The 13,540-nt window shown below is 34.7% G+C and overlaps 1 protein-coding gene across 3 annotated transcripts in view; it reads left to right on the top strand.

Moving 5' to 3' along the window:
- The window catches only part of LOC126370463 (peroxidase), a 141,953-nt gene that overhangs the window by 116,493 nt on the left and 11,920 nt on the right, over positions 1-13,540 (top strand). For all 3 annotated transcript variants that reach the window (XM_050015332.1, XM_050015330.1, XM_050015331.1), the window contains 2 exons: positions 512-688; positions 7,115-7,265. In XM_050015332.1, coding sequence (XP_049871289.1) covers positions 512-688; positions 7,115-7,265 — 328 coding nt within the window. The remainder of the gene's footprint in view (positions 1-511; positions 689-7,114; positions 7,266-13,540) is intronic.

Genomic DNA, 13,540 nt, shown 5'->3' with positions numbered 1-13,540 from the left:
AATGCCATTTGGGGTAAATCTACAATAAGTCACATTACAAATAAAGGAAAATTATGAAAGACACATTTCGGGAAAAAAACTTGTATGATTTTTAATAATCGATACTTTTTTCATTTCATACATGATCTGTGATAAAGAAAAACTCTGCTAGGCTTCCATATAATAGGGGTAGGTAAAGAAAATTCCATAGAAGATTTTGTTATCTGGAAACAAATTCAGTGGTTTGGGATTAGAACATTACGCGTGATTTACACTCATCACTCAAGTAAGAAAATTACTCGATTTGTTCTGACCACGTTCTGACTTATGTTAGCTTATAATAAAATATATCACTTACACAAAACAGGTTACCATCCGTTAGGTCAGAAGACACCTATCATTATTTTTTGAAACGATATCGCAGTTGGTTCTGTAAAGTTAGCTAAGCCGGCGCTGTGAAAGCGGGGTTACGCTAGGAAGATGATGATTTCATACTCATAACCATCTTCGAAATTCTTCTTCTTCATTCCAGATTGATCTCCGAGAAGCGTGAGCTAGTGGGCGCAGTCCGCATGAGTGATTGGTTCAACAGGCCTCTCCTGCTGGAGATCGGCAATGCTTTTGACGACCTCACTCGAGGACTGACCACGCAGCAGCAGGACTTCAGCGATCAGTTCTGGGACAGCGAGATTACGCAGTTCTTGTTCAAGTAAGACTATTAGTAATAAAAGTTCACTCACGGTACACGTCTAAATTATCTTCTTCTATCGTGTGGGTTGTGAGGTGGATTACCAATCCCATCAACCCTGGTGTGAGGGTTACTATTGAGCCGCCAAAGACCCCTGACATGGCTAATGTAACGACTACTTATCAGTAAGTAGTAACTGGGACCAACAGCTTAACGTGCCTTCCGAAGCACGGATCATCTTACTTTCGGACAATCAGGTGATCAGCCTGTAATGTCCTAACCAAACTAGGGATCACAAAGTGATTTTTGTGATATGTCCCCACCGGGATTTGAACTCGAGACCTTCGGATCGTGAGCCCAACGCTCAAACCACTGGACCACGGAGGCCGTATTCTAAATTATGATTTAAGGGGTCTTCGCCAAAATTTAAAGTACTTAAGTACTTTATCCATGACTCATTATGTAGTGACTATGCGTGCTTTATCGGATCTGCAAAGTCTTGAAAGTAAGTAACAAGATTATTTTCAAGTTTTACCTTATTAGATTAATATGTACCTCACGAAAATTCTTTAAATAATTGAGTAAGTAGACCACGCTATGTTTAATGTTTTAATAAACCCTGTTGTACACAGACTACATTGACGCGCAATGCATTGCCCAAGAACGAGGAACATGACTGGTTAGTCTAAAACCTTACGAAGTATCCAATAACTACCAGCGAGAGATGGCGGCGAAAAAAATTACTAAAATCCTCTCGTGATGAAAGGACGACCCCTAACTGACATTATTGTAAACTGATCTTGTTTTGTCTTTGGATGACAAGGGAGGTTAAAATGGCCACATCGAAGTAATTCTTCTTTGAAACTAATTTTGCTATTTGACATTTGCGCATATAAAACTAAGAGCGCAATGCTAATAAATGTCAAATAGCAATATTGATTTCTTAGATGAATTGCTTTGATGTGGCCATTTTAGCCCCCAAGGGCTAAAATCAAGGCACGGGCTGTATCTCCCTTTTTTCGGAAACATAATCGACCGTTTACGTTAAAAATAGCTACAAGAGATGCTCACCGTGTTTTGTACGTACTAATGTTTCACGACTCTCTATTATTCCTAAATATCGGTTGTATGCGCCATAAACACGCGTCATTGATGTTGTTCTTATTATAACTTAAGTAAGAAATCCAATCGCTCCTTTATTTGTCTGGCTAAATAATACCTCCCTAAGCCCAGTTCGAGGTAAAATACAACATCAAACAGAAAACTCTGTTTGATGTTGTATTTTACCTCGAACTGAACTAAGTCTACAAGAGCATAAAATTGAAAATTCAAAAATATGCCTTGTAGGAAATCGAGCACAATAAAGTGCCTTGAGAAGCTTTACAGTATTCAGAGAGGTTGCACGAAGCTTACATTTATTTATTTATTTATCTGATGGATGTAAACAGACGCCCACGACTTAGATGTTTTAGGCGTATTTACATACGTACTTAAACTAACACAACTCACGACCGTAATAATTTGATGCGCAAAGTTACAAGTTAGTTATTACAAGATAATTTGCACCATTATGGTGACGGCTGATTAATCAATCGCTCAATATAAAGTCGACCATTAGGGCTAACACGCGCAACGTGATAAAATTTTGATTAATTATGTCGTTACGTCGATTGGTGCTGATATGTGAACCCAAATAAGTCATGTTGTTCTGTCGAAATACAAACAAAATCATGTGGCACGCATGTTAGGGGAAAAAACAAACATCGATTTTGATAAAATGTATTGAATCGATCAATAATTTTATCACGTTGCGTATGTTAGCCCTGCTAGACAAACCAAAAAAAAAAACAGTATGTCCTTTTATACGACACTGACACACCCAGCACCGCTTAAGTCTGTACTGTGGCTGCCAACATATGAATATTTTTTTTTATTTTTCTTTTTATACCCGGAAGATAACCAGCTGAACGTTTTCTATAATTTTAATTCGCTTCCAGTTTATCAATAAACAAATTCCTCAAATGTTTTCGATCTAAAATATTTTAGGTCATGCATATACAACTTATAAGGTCGTTCGTTTACGCTATCAGTCTGCCTTCCCAACATCCTGTTATTATTATTCTTGAATTATTCTCTCCCGTCTTGAACTTAAATACAATATACCACAGTATATACGTATTAAGCTGTTGTTCCTGGAACCCCGTATACGGTTTATAGACATTAACTCAGAGTTTGAAAGCAATATGCTAATATTGCTTGTTCTGAATCAAACTCTAGGGATAGATTACTAAATAAACTCATAAAACTCTCGAAAATTATTGTCGAATTTCTGTCTATAGTTAAGCTGTCTTGAACTTTTCTATGCTTAGTAATTAAAGTATCTAGTATTTATTTACTTAAGTAAAAAGAAAGTCTTACTTTTTTAGTTTAGTTACAATAATCATCATAACACCAGAGAGGCGCTGACGATATTCAGTCTGCCTCTTGTAAAAGTTTTTCACTTTATCTAATGGCCTCCATGGGCCAGTGGTTGAGCGTTGGGCTCACGATGTGGAAGCCGCGGGTTCGAATCCCGGAGGAAACGGGTTACAAAAGTCACTTTCAAATTCAAATTCAAAATTCAAAATCTTTATTTTCAGATTATTGTCCATAGATGTTAGTAACATAGTACTTAATCCTAATGTTAGTAGACTAATATATATTTATGAAATCAAATTATGCAAATTAGAGTCGTCTAGCGGGAGGAGGTATGTGTGCGTGTAGTCGCAACCATCGCGCCATCAATGGCGACTCCCAGCGGTCCGCCCACACACGCCTTTGTGATCCCCAGTTTGATTAGGACATTACAGGCTGATCACCTGATTGCCCGAAAGTCAGATGATCCGTGCTTCGGAAGGCACGTTAAAAAAAATTACCCTAAATTAATTATTAAAAATTACCGTTAGTTCCGGTTACTACTTACTGATGTAAGTACGTAGTCGTTAAATGAGTCACGTCTCGCGCCTATGGCGGCTCAATAATAACCCTGATACCAGGGTTGATGAGGTTGGTATGTCGACTCACACGATAAGAAGAAGACTTTATTCATGTTCATTGTCGTAAAGACAATTCGAAACCTTATGTAACTAGTTACAGTAATTCAATCTACGTCAATTAATAACTTCTAATTCTTTTAATTTATCGACTTGAAAGCTTAGAAAATAAACTTTCATGAAATCTATTAGGGGATAAAAGAAGTTAAACGAAGGACATTTTCTCAGTAAACTTTAAAGGTTAATTACTGGCAATATTTAGTTTTTGCGACTGCAATAGCTGCTCAAAGGATATCAGTGAGCTGCAAAATTGCGTGCTAACGGCGTTGCTCGTAGAATTTACGTTTGTGTCTATGTTTACGGTGCTAACAACGTAGACGTTAGGTCCCTGTTTAGTTAATAGACCCCTGCAGTTTGGTAGGTCATAAATTATTACAATGATTGGTTTAGTTTGGGCCTCTACAGATTATTATACGACTATATTCAATTATTGGTCTCATCCTAACTAAATACTAAGTGAACTATTAAAATAATAGCGCTTATAAGAGGTATTGTAACTAAAATAATGATTCACGATGACAATAAAAAATGCATTTATTTCAGGTAGGTACCCATATTGTAAGATATAATTATGTCCGTTTAAAATTATAAGTTATTACAATGAAAAATAATAATAATAATAATGAAATAAAGTTAAAAATTATTAAAATCAAAACTTAAAATTAAAATATAATACTTAGGAAATATATATTTTTTCTGTTAATTTAGATGTGGTCAATAAGTATCAGTTGAAACTATAGTTGCCGATAGTCTAATGATAATTATTTTAGGTAAATGGGCATACTTTGAGCAGTGGTAGAGAACGCTTACCTCTCATTTTGAGGTCGCAGGTTCGAATCCAGCACAGGCCTAAACCAATGATTGTCGAATTTGTTTTCGAATGTGTTTGCTCAGCTGTGAAGGAAAACATCGTAAGGAAACCCACATTCCCGAGAAATGCATTTTCGGAGGTATGTGACCTAACAATGAATAATGAAATAAAGTTAAAAATTATTAAAATCAAAACTTAAAATTAAAATACAATACTTAGGAAATATATATTTTTTCTGTTAATTTAGATGTGGTCAATAAGTATCAGTTGAACTATAGTTGCCGATAGTCTAATGATAATTATTTTAGGTAAATGGGCATACTTTGAGCAGTGGTAGAGAACGCTTACCTCTCATTTTGAGGTCGCAGGTTCGAATCCAGCACAGGCCTAAACCAATGATTGTCGAATTTGTTTTCGAATGTGTTTGCTCAGCTGTGAAGGAAAACATCGTAAGGAAACCTACATTCCCGAGAAATGCATTTTCGGAGGTATGTGACTTGTGGTATGTGGAGGTCTATACCTGTATTGGGCTGGTTTTCCCTTCGCGGGTTGGACGGTCAGACAGGCAGTCGCTTCTGTAAAATCTTCAGGATAGATAAGCGGACCATGTGAAAAACAGGATAATGCTGGAGATGATGAGGCATACTTTCGGCATTATAACACTTGATGTATCAGACATACTTTCGGCATATCTGATACATCAAGTGTTCAGTGGAACAATATTCTGGCCAAGTTAAAAATATATCAAGAGCAATAAAATCTATACCATTTCCATTTTAAATAAAACTTTCATGCACTTGATATTCGTGAAAATGTTTTTTTTTTATTCTTTTTTACAGAACAATCCGCAATCCAACAAGGTTTTGGGTGAATCTCAAAATTTTAAGTTTGGTGGCGAATTTTCATATTATTTTTTCGTGAAAAATTGGGTTCCGACATGAAAAAGATCTAAAAGGATCCTCGGTTCCGACATGAAAAAGGAATTTTTCAATTCCCAATTTTCCCAATTTCCCCAATTTTTCACGAAAAAATTATATGTCAGTCGCCACCAAACTTGACACATTTTGATATTCACCCTTTTATCAGTTTTCCGCTACGAATAATTCTTTCTAGTTTTCAACTGGCTGCGATTGTCAATTATTTATTTACTTTTAGAGCACCTATAAATGTTTCATTAAACTTGTTGAATATGAGTACATTGTACATCAAAGATACCTCGACGCCTTGGAGACTCAATAGAAGAAAAAACTACCGTCTCACTAAAAATATAAATTATTATTATAATGATATGTTATTATTATGTCTTATATGTCTTATTATTATAATGATTCTTATTATTATAAGAATGATTTAAAAGATTCTTATTCTTCTTATTCCATGCCTAATTATGAGTTTGTATACGAAAAATTATCAATTAGTATAACAGAAAGTCTATTCCATGTAGGTTAATCTCAAAAAGTACTTCAAGGATTAGAATGCGGTTTTTTCTAGTATGATATCAATTCTCTAATAAAATGTCTTATAAGTGGACCATATATCTTTTTGTATACTTAATAATAATACAGCTTTAACGTGTTAAAGGTCGAGGAAGTACTCACCCATATTTTGACGTAGGAATGTTTATCAAATAAAATCGCAAACAATATTTGTCATGAAGCAGGTTGACTTGGATATTTCAAGAAAATAATAATTTTATTACGCTATGTTTGTGCACGTGACCTTTAATAATAAACAATAATTTCGGGGAATTCTGTGGGTAGCTTAATTGCGTAAGCTAATCAAAAAAAAAACGGATGTAACGTGTAGACGTTGAACTTTGAAGTACTTTTTAAAAAGGAAACTTCTAATACTTTAAATAAAATTATGAAATTTAAATCCAATTACATAAAGGGTGCTTGTGTAAGTTATATTACTATCGTTGATACGTTTGTCAAATTGTATTATGAAAATTATTGCTATTTTTATGTTAAAAAAGGTGTCTACCAGTCACATGATCCCAATAATTATACTTATACGAGACAGATGAATAAAAATGTTGCAAAATACAAGCCGCTACCGCATTTCGTGAAGCTCTTAGATAGGAATTCAATTCAATTGGTCTTGAAAATGGAAAACATTTTTGTCGTCATTGAACAGTTCCACTTTCTTGTGACAGAATAGATGAGACCATTATGTCGTCCCATTTGTCAGCGTCTCACTATATTATATTGTCGCCAAGAGAGTAAAGTCACCGTTTCAGTCACACAGTTTTGTGTTAAACTTGTTAATCAAAACATCATATCATTACCCACATTCCCGAGGTTCAGAGATGTGTGACCTAACCTGCTGGTTTTCCTTTCGCGTGTTAGAAGGTCAGACAGGCAGTCGCTTCTATAAAAATCCAGACCTGTCTAATCTTCAGGTTAAGTAAACGGACCCCGTGAAAACTGGATAACGCTAGGAAATTATGATTTTATAATATCAAAAGCCAATATTTTATGACGTTATTTGACTTAGTAGAATTGAAAAGGAATGTTTATGATAATCGCAATACCATTTCACCAGACGCAACAACACATTCGGCGGCGATCTGCGCGCCACAGACATCCAACGTGGGCGCGACCACGGCCTGGGCTCGTACGTGGCTACGAGAGGAGCCTGCGGCCTGCCTGTGCCCAGGAGTTTTCATGACATGCTTGACTTCATGTCTGAAGAGGTACGTAGATTTTGGAAGCACTCACACCCCTACTTTTTTACGATAGTAAATTATTTAATGATGTAATTTTTAAGAGCTGGTATTTTGTAACTACACTCACTCGTCTCGCTTTGAGGTCGCAGGTTCGAAATGGTCGAAATGCTGTGCTTCCCACAGACCAAAACGAATGAATTTCGATTTTGGATCATAAATGATTATTATCACACGCTCAGTGAAAATAAAACATCGTGAGAAAACCCTTATACCCCAGAAATGCGTTTCAAAGGTATGTGACCTACATTGTTTTAAGTTTACGCGGTTATTATCATAATTAAAACACATATTTTGGTAAGTATGTGACCTAACCAATATTGGGCGAGTTATCCCTTTGCGGGTTGGAAGGTCAGACCGCTTTTGTAAAAAATCGGACTTGCCAAACCTTCATATTCTTAATCTTCATATTTTTTAACAGTATCCATTCGTAAAACTGGCGTAATTTTGTTCGAATTTTATGGGTTATGGTGGAGTATAAATTAAAACATTTTTATCCCTGCGGTAGATTTCAGACGTATTTGATCAGCAATAACGTAGCGCCATTAGGTAGTTCAAAATAAAACGGAAAACATTTTCAGAGCAAGAAAAAGCAATGAAATATGAACGAATAAAAATTGTGCGTAAAAAGTAGCGGCGTTTGAAAAGTATTCATAAAAGGGTTTGTAAATAACCTGTGACATTTAGGCCCTTAGGTCAGTGACAATTTTGCTGCTATTAATTTTCATTCATAAGCGTTGAGGTAATTGCATCAATAAAGTTTAAAGGTCCGTAATTTCATTGACTGGTGATAAAGCGAGTAAACATTGAGTTGACTTCGTCGTGTTAAATGGGAATTTAATAGTACCGTTATCGTCAAAATTTGTTGGATGTGTGACTCGGTCACTGTCCGCGCGTACATATTGCAATCCCATTATCGAAATGAGGGTTGCTGTAATAGGCAATAACACTTGATTTTCCTTTTAGTCTTATTTGCTCTAGGAAATGTAATTTAATACTTAAAGTTATGTTGTATTTGTGGTTTCTCACTGACACGTGTAAGTTTATTTACCTAAAAAGCGTTTAACTTAATTGAGCCTCATCAACCACACGGAGAGGCGAGCTGATGAGGCTGGTATTCCACCGCACAACCCCCACGATAAGAAGAAGACTTAGTTGAGAACGATTTTCCTAGAATTGATTCACGTTTGCTGTTATTACTTTGATCCCATATTGGGTTAACTTCTTAACAAGTATTTATAATATAGGTACTGGTATATTAATTTAAAAAAATATATCCTTACAGCGTAAACGAAAATTTATTGTACTTAGTTGGATTGAATGTCATCGTTTATAAATATAATAATCAACGTTTAAAAAGTGTTCCAACAATTTATAGCAATCTATAATGTAGGTGTGTTTTCTTTTGTCTTAGCTTAAGCACAGATCATATAGCTTAAGTATATATTAATTCTATAGCACTTATCTAATATCAAGAATTTAATTTATGTAGGTACCTCTGTGGTGAAAGTCAGCCCCTTCACGATTCAAATATGATTGTTAAGAAATTCAACTTCTTAATATTCGTTTGCTTTAAATTAAACAAGGAAGGAACTTGTCAATGTCAAAAACCCTGCCAATTACTTTTAACGACTTCATAAATTTTATTTTTTCAACTTTTCTGCTTGTTTGATAAGTGATATGGTTGTGAAGTTTCCTGTGTCCGTCAGAACCAGAACAAATGGACTGTAGAGTTAATGAAGGGTTTCACTTCAAACATGCCAGGGACAGGTCCGATTTGATGTTTTTTTCTTTTGTAGTGATAGTTTTTTTTATGTCTTTTGAAATCAAAAGCATCTTGAGTGGGGCAATTCATGTTCGATCATATAAAAAAAATGTTTGACTTTTTTATTCCAACGAAAAATGGATTTAAAGTACTTTTCTGGTTATGTTCAGACACGGTTTCCGATTAGTACCCTAAATAGATTTGCGTCTGTCCGTCTGTCAGAAAAATCTAAAGTATTTGTTTATCAAAATGAGTAGGTACTGATGTTTAAAATAAGAATATGCGAAGCTAGAGAATGAGTAGAAAGTGACCCGCGTAATGTATTGTTACATAAGATTTATGAAGGCAGTTAATGGTGCATGGGATAGATAAACGAGAGGTGTAGTAACACATAGGACTCTTGATATTTTTTTAAATATCGGATTCTCGATACATCGATATTTTTAAATATATCAATATCGGAATTTGATATAGGTATCGAAAAAAAATCGATATATTGATATTTTATCAACAGTCCTAGCTGACAGGTTAAGTAAAGTGATTAGTAACCACAATGGGTAAAGTAAATAATGCGTTTTAGGATAAAGTTTTTTTATACAAAAGTACAATTCGTTTTAAGATACCTAATATGCAAATAAATAAACTAAAAGAGATAAGACATAATATAGTGCAAACAAAGTACAGTAGATTAAGTTTATAATTATGTTGTTATAATTTCAATAATTGGTGAGAAAAAATGAAAAATGAAAACTTATTTCAAAAAGTAACGACTGTCGATATTCATATTTTAATATCGAACGATCGATATATCGATATTTTATCAACAGTCCTATAACACTGTGACGAGGAGTACGCCTGACATAAAATGACGTGCATATAACGCCCCATTTATCCTTCGTCACGTATACTAGTATACGCCTTAGCCTGCCTTATTGAATCCTCTAAATTGGTCTCACATTATTTTCGAGATAGCACAGTTTAGCAGTGTGACGAAAAACAGCATTACTTATATAAAAAAAAGATTCAACGTTGACACTCGAAAGATTGGACATTCATAATTTTGTTCCTGAATTTCCATATTTGTGTGGTAAGAACCTTTTTACAATAAAATACTAGATAATATTTTGAATTTATCAGAAGGTAAATTTAGAGCTCATGTGAGACTTACTTTATCTAAAAAGCTTATTATAAGATGAATGATTACCTGAATGATAAAAAGTCTGGTATTAAATATGTTTCTCTAGTTATTAAATAACTTGTAAGTATTGTATACCCTCATTGATTTAAAAGATGTGTTGCTGTTGCAGTTTCTTAGCATTTCTTCTCCTCAGCCATAACACCTAGTGAAATGACGTAAATTCAAAAATGTTACATTGACCTTTAACAAGTTTATCCTTGATAATTACGTTGAATAAATAATTCTGACTTCTGTTGTTCAATTTCACTTTGGAATATAACCTAACCTAACACTGATGTAATTTGGCGAAGAGACACGCTGTGTGGCTAGTATCTACATGTCATATTAGGCTTGAAGTTACCCACTACAAAATAGCATTGGTAGCCGTGGTAGGCCAGTTGGTAGAACGCTTGCCTCTAACTTTGAGGTTACAGGTTCGAATCCGAATAAACCAATGATTGTCAAATTTGGTTTCGAATTCAAGTTTGGATCATAAATGATTATCATGTGTTCAGCGGTGAAGGAAAACATCGTGAGAAAACCCACATTCCCAAGAAATGCATTTTCGGAGGTATGTGAACTGACCTGTATTCGGCTGGTTTTGCCTTCGCGGGTTGGAAGGTCAGACAGGCAGTCAGTTCTGTAAAAAACCGGACCTGTCAAATTTTTAGGTTAGGTAAGCGGACCCTGTGAAAAAAGCGCGATAATGTTAGGGAGAAATCAAATTGCGATTGTTAACAAAATCGGGCCTTATGAGGATATTGTATGTTTTATATCTTACATTCAGTGCAAACAAAGACCAGATTTCGAACAAATCAGCGATCACAAATCACAGCCCCACCATCCCCATCCCCAGCGCTAAGGATTTGAAGGCAGAAAAAAGTGCCGACATACGAAATCTACGGAGTGGGACAAATTGTCAGAAGACGCGGAGATATGGAGGTAATCAAGAATCACGCGAAACGTTTTATTCAGACTGAAGGCTAAAATGTTCATTTACACATAATATGATGTCTGTAGACCATGTGCCAAACGTTATCTAAGCACATGGATATGTAGTGGCCAGATCTTAGAATTCTAAGATATATTCCAATTACAAGAAAAAAAAAAAAAAAAAAAAAAAAAAAAAAAAAAAAAAAAAAAAAAAATAGCCTACGTAAGTTACCCATATCATTGAAACGTCAACGTTAATGATATTTCAATCAACGTGTGTCTAAAAATAGTTAATATAGGCGGTGTTGATTTCGTTGGCGTCTTATTGCAGATTTTTCCTCAAATGACACTCCTTCAAAGTACTTGCCAAGAGAGAAGGAAGAAAAGTAAAATAGCTTCAATATCCTATTTATAGAAAATGTCATCATCAGAAATGTATTTACACCGTAAACAAAACAGTTACTTACAGCACAGAAATGAGACTAAACAAATAAAAGACAAAGGAGATCATCGGATTTCGGCCCAGAAGTCAAAGTGCCGGCCAAAAAATAATTTTGCTATATTCCGTTAGATCTTATCCGTCTGAGTATTTATTACTATGGCACCAAAGCTGTAGGGTCAATATCTTCGGTTTTATTCGAATTAAAAGAACTGTATTTTTCATACATTTTTGGTGAAAATGTAAAGTGCCGGCCAATTAACAAAAATGGTATATATCCTTAGAACTTATCCGTCTGAGCATTTATTACTATGACACCAAAGCTGTAGCGTCAATATTTTCGGTTTTATTCGAATTAAAAAAAAAACTTGTATTTTTCATACATTTTGGTGAAAATGTGAAGTGCCGGCCAAGAAACAATATTGGTATATCCCGTTAAAACTTATCCATTTGACCATTTATTATTATGGCACCAAACGTCTATGACCATTATTTTGGCTTTTATTGGACTTTACGTTTTAGTTTCTATGTGAAAAGTGCCGGTCAGCAAAAACACATGTCAAAACTATCGAGAAGATACCTGTAAACATTGTTCACTATGACAATAAACGTGTATGACCATTAGTTTGGCTGTTGTTGGATTTTTAAAACCTCGATTTTTGATTTATTTTGTTATTAAATAAAATATGACAGGCGCGTTATTTAAAGGATCGTCAGAATGTTTATTACTATGACATTAAACATCTATGACCACTATTTAGAACTCAATTAGATTTCTCCAAAATCTGGAGTTTTCATAGATACCTACACTTTGGCGAAAAAAGTTTTATCTGGCGATAATGCAGGTAAAGGCGTAATATCGTGGTCGTCATTGGACACATTTTTATAAATCAAAAATAGGTTTTCGTTTGACCACTATCTCACCTGATGGTGATACACGCTTTAGAAGCTTATTTTTTTTTAAGAAATGTGAGGTACTGTGCTATATCGGCCGAGTAGCACCAGGATATTGTGATCGGCATACATGCAAAGTATAACTGCCCGACTCCTGTCTTCCCTAACAGCTTCTTCAGACGTCATGCCAAAATACGAGTTTCGTCACTAGATGGCAAGCTTATCTTTGGAGGGTGGTAAACATCTACGATCAAGATGAATCAATACCATAATTCAACCTAAACTTAGGCCGTAACGTTAACGGCCGAGTCGAATGCAAAAACTACAGCCAACGTCGTATCTAAAATCAGATAGTATTAATATAGAAGTTCACCTAACAACACACAAAACAATAACACAAAGTATTTATCTGACTAATAACTAGTCATTGGGAAAGCTCTGCTTGTTGTCATTGTTAAAATGTATATAAAAAAAGATTTTTTAAAAAGTCAAAACGCCAAAGTCTACATTTGGTAATATAGTAAAAAAATACGTTTCAAGTAATTTACCAAAAGATTTGACTTATTTTGTTTCGCTGGCTGACATTTTCCCATTTGAACCAAAACGGAAAGAGAGACGAATAAAAGTCATAATAATGGTCAAAAATGTTTCGCGCCAGATTATTAAATGTTCTAAAGGTCCTTTGTAATCCGCCGTACCGCAATTTTTGCCCAAAGCACTTTATTTTTAAACAAAATAAATAAGAAATCAAGATTTTTAAAATAAACTAAAAGCCAAACTAAAGATTGTACACGTTTGTTGCTATAGAAAAAAATGTTAATAGGCATCTACTCGATACTCTCTACATGGTATTTTTGCTGGTCGGCACTTTTCACATTTGAACTAAAACGTAAATTCCAATAAAAGTCAAAATAATGGTCATAGATGTTTGGTGTCATATTAAAAAATATTGAGAAACAACTATTAGACAGATTCGACGTATTTTTTTCGATTGCCGGCATTTTAACATATTAACCAAAACGGAAAGTCCAATAAAA

Source organism: Pectinophora gossypiella, chromosome 10 (assembly GCF_024362695.1).
Source record: "Pectinophora gossypiella chromosome 10, ilPecGoss1.1, whole genome shotgun sequence".
In the NCBI taxonomy this organism is placed as follows: Eukaryota; Metazoa; Arthropoda; class Insecta; order Lepidoptera; family Gelechiidae; genus Pectinophora; species Pectinophora gossypiella.
This window is presented reverse-complemented; position numbering and strand designations above follow the sequence as displayed.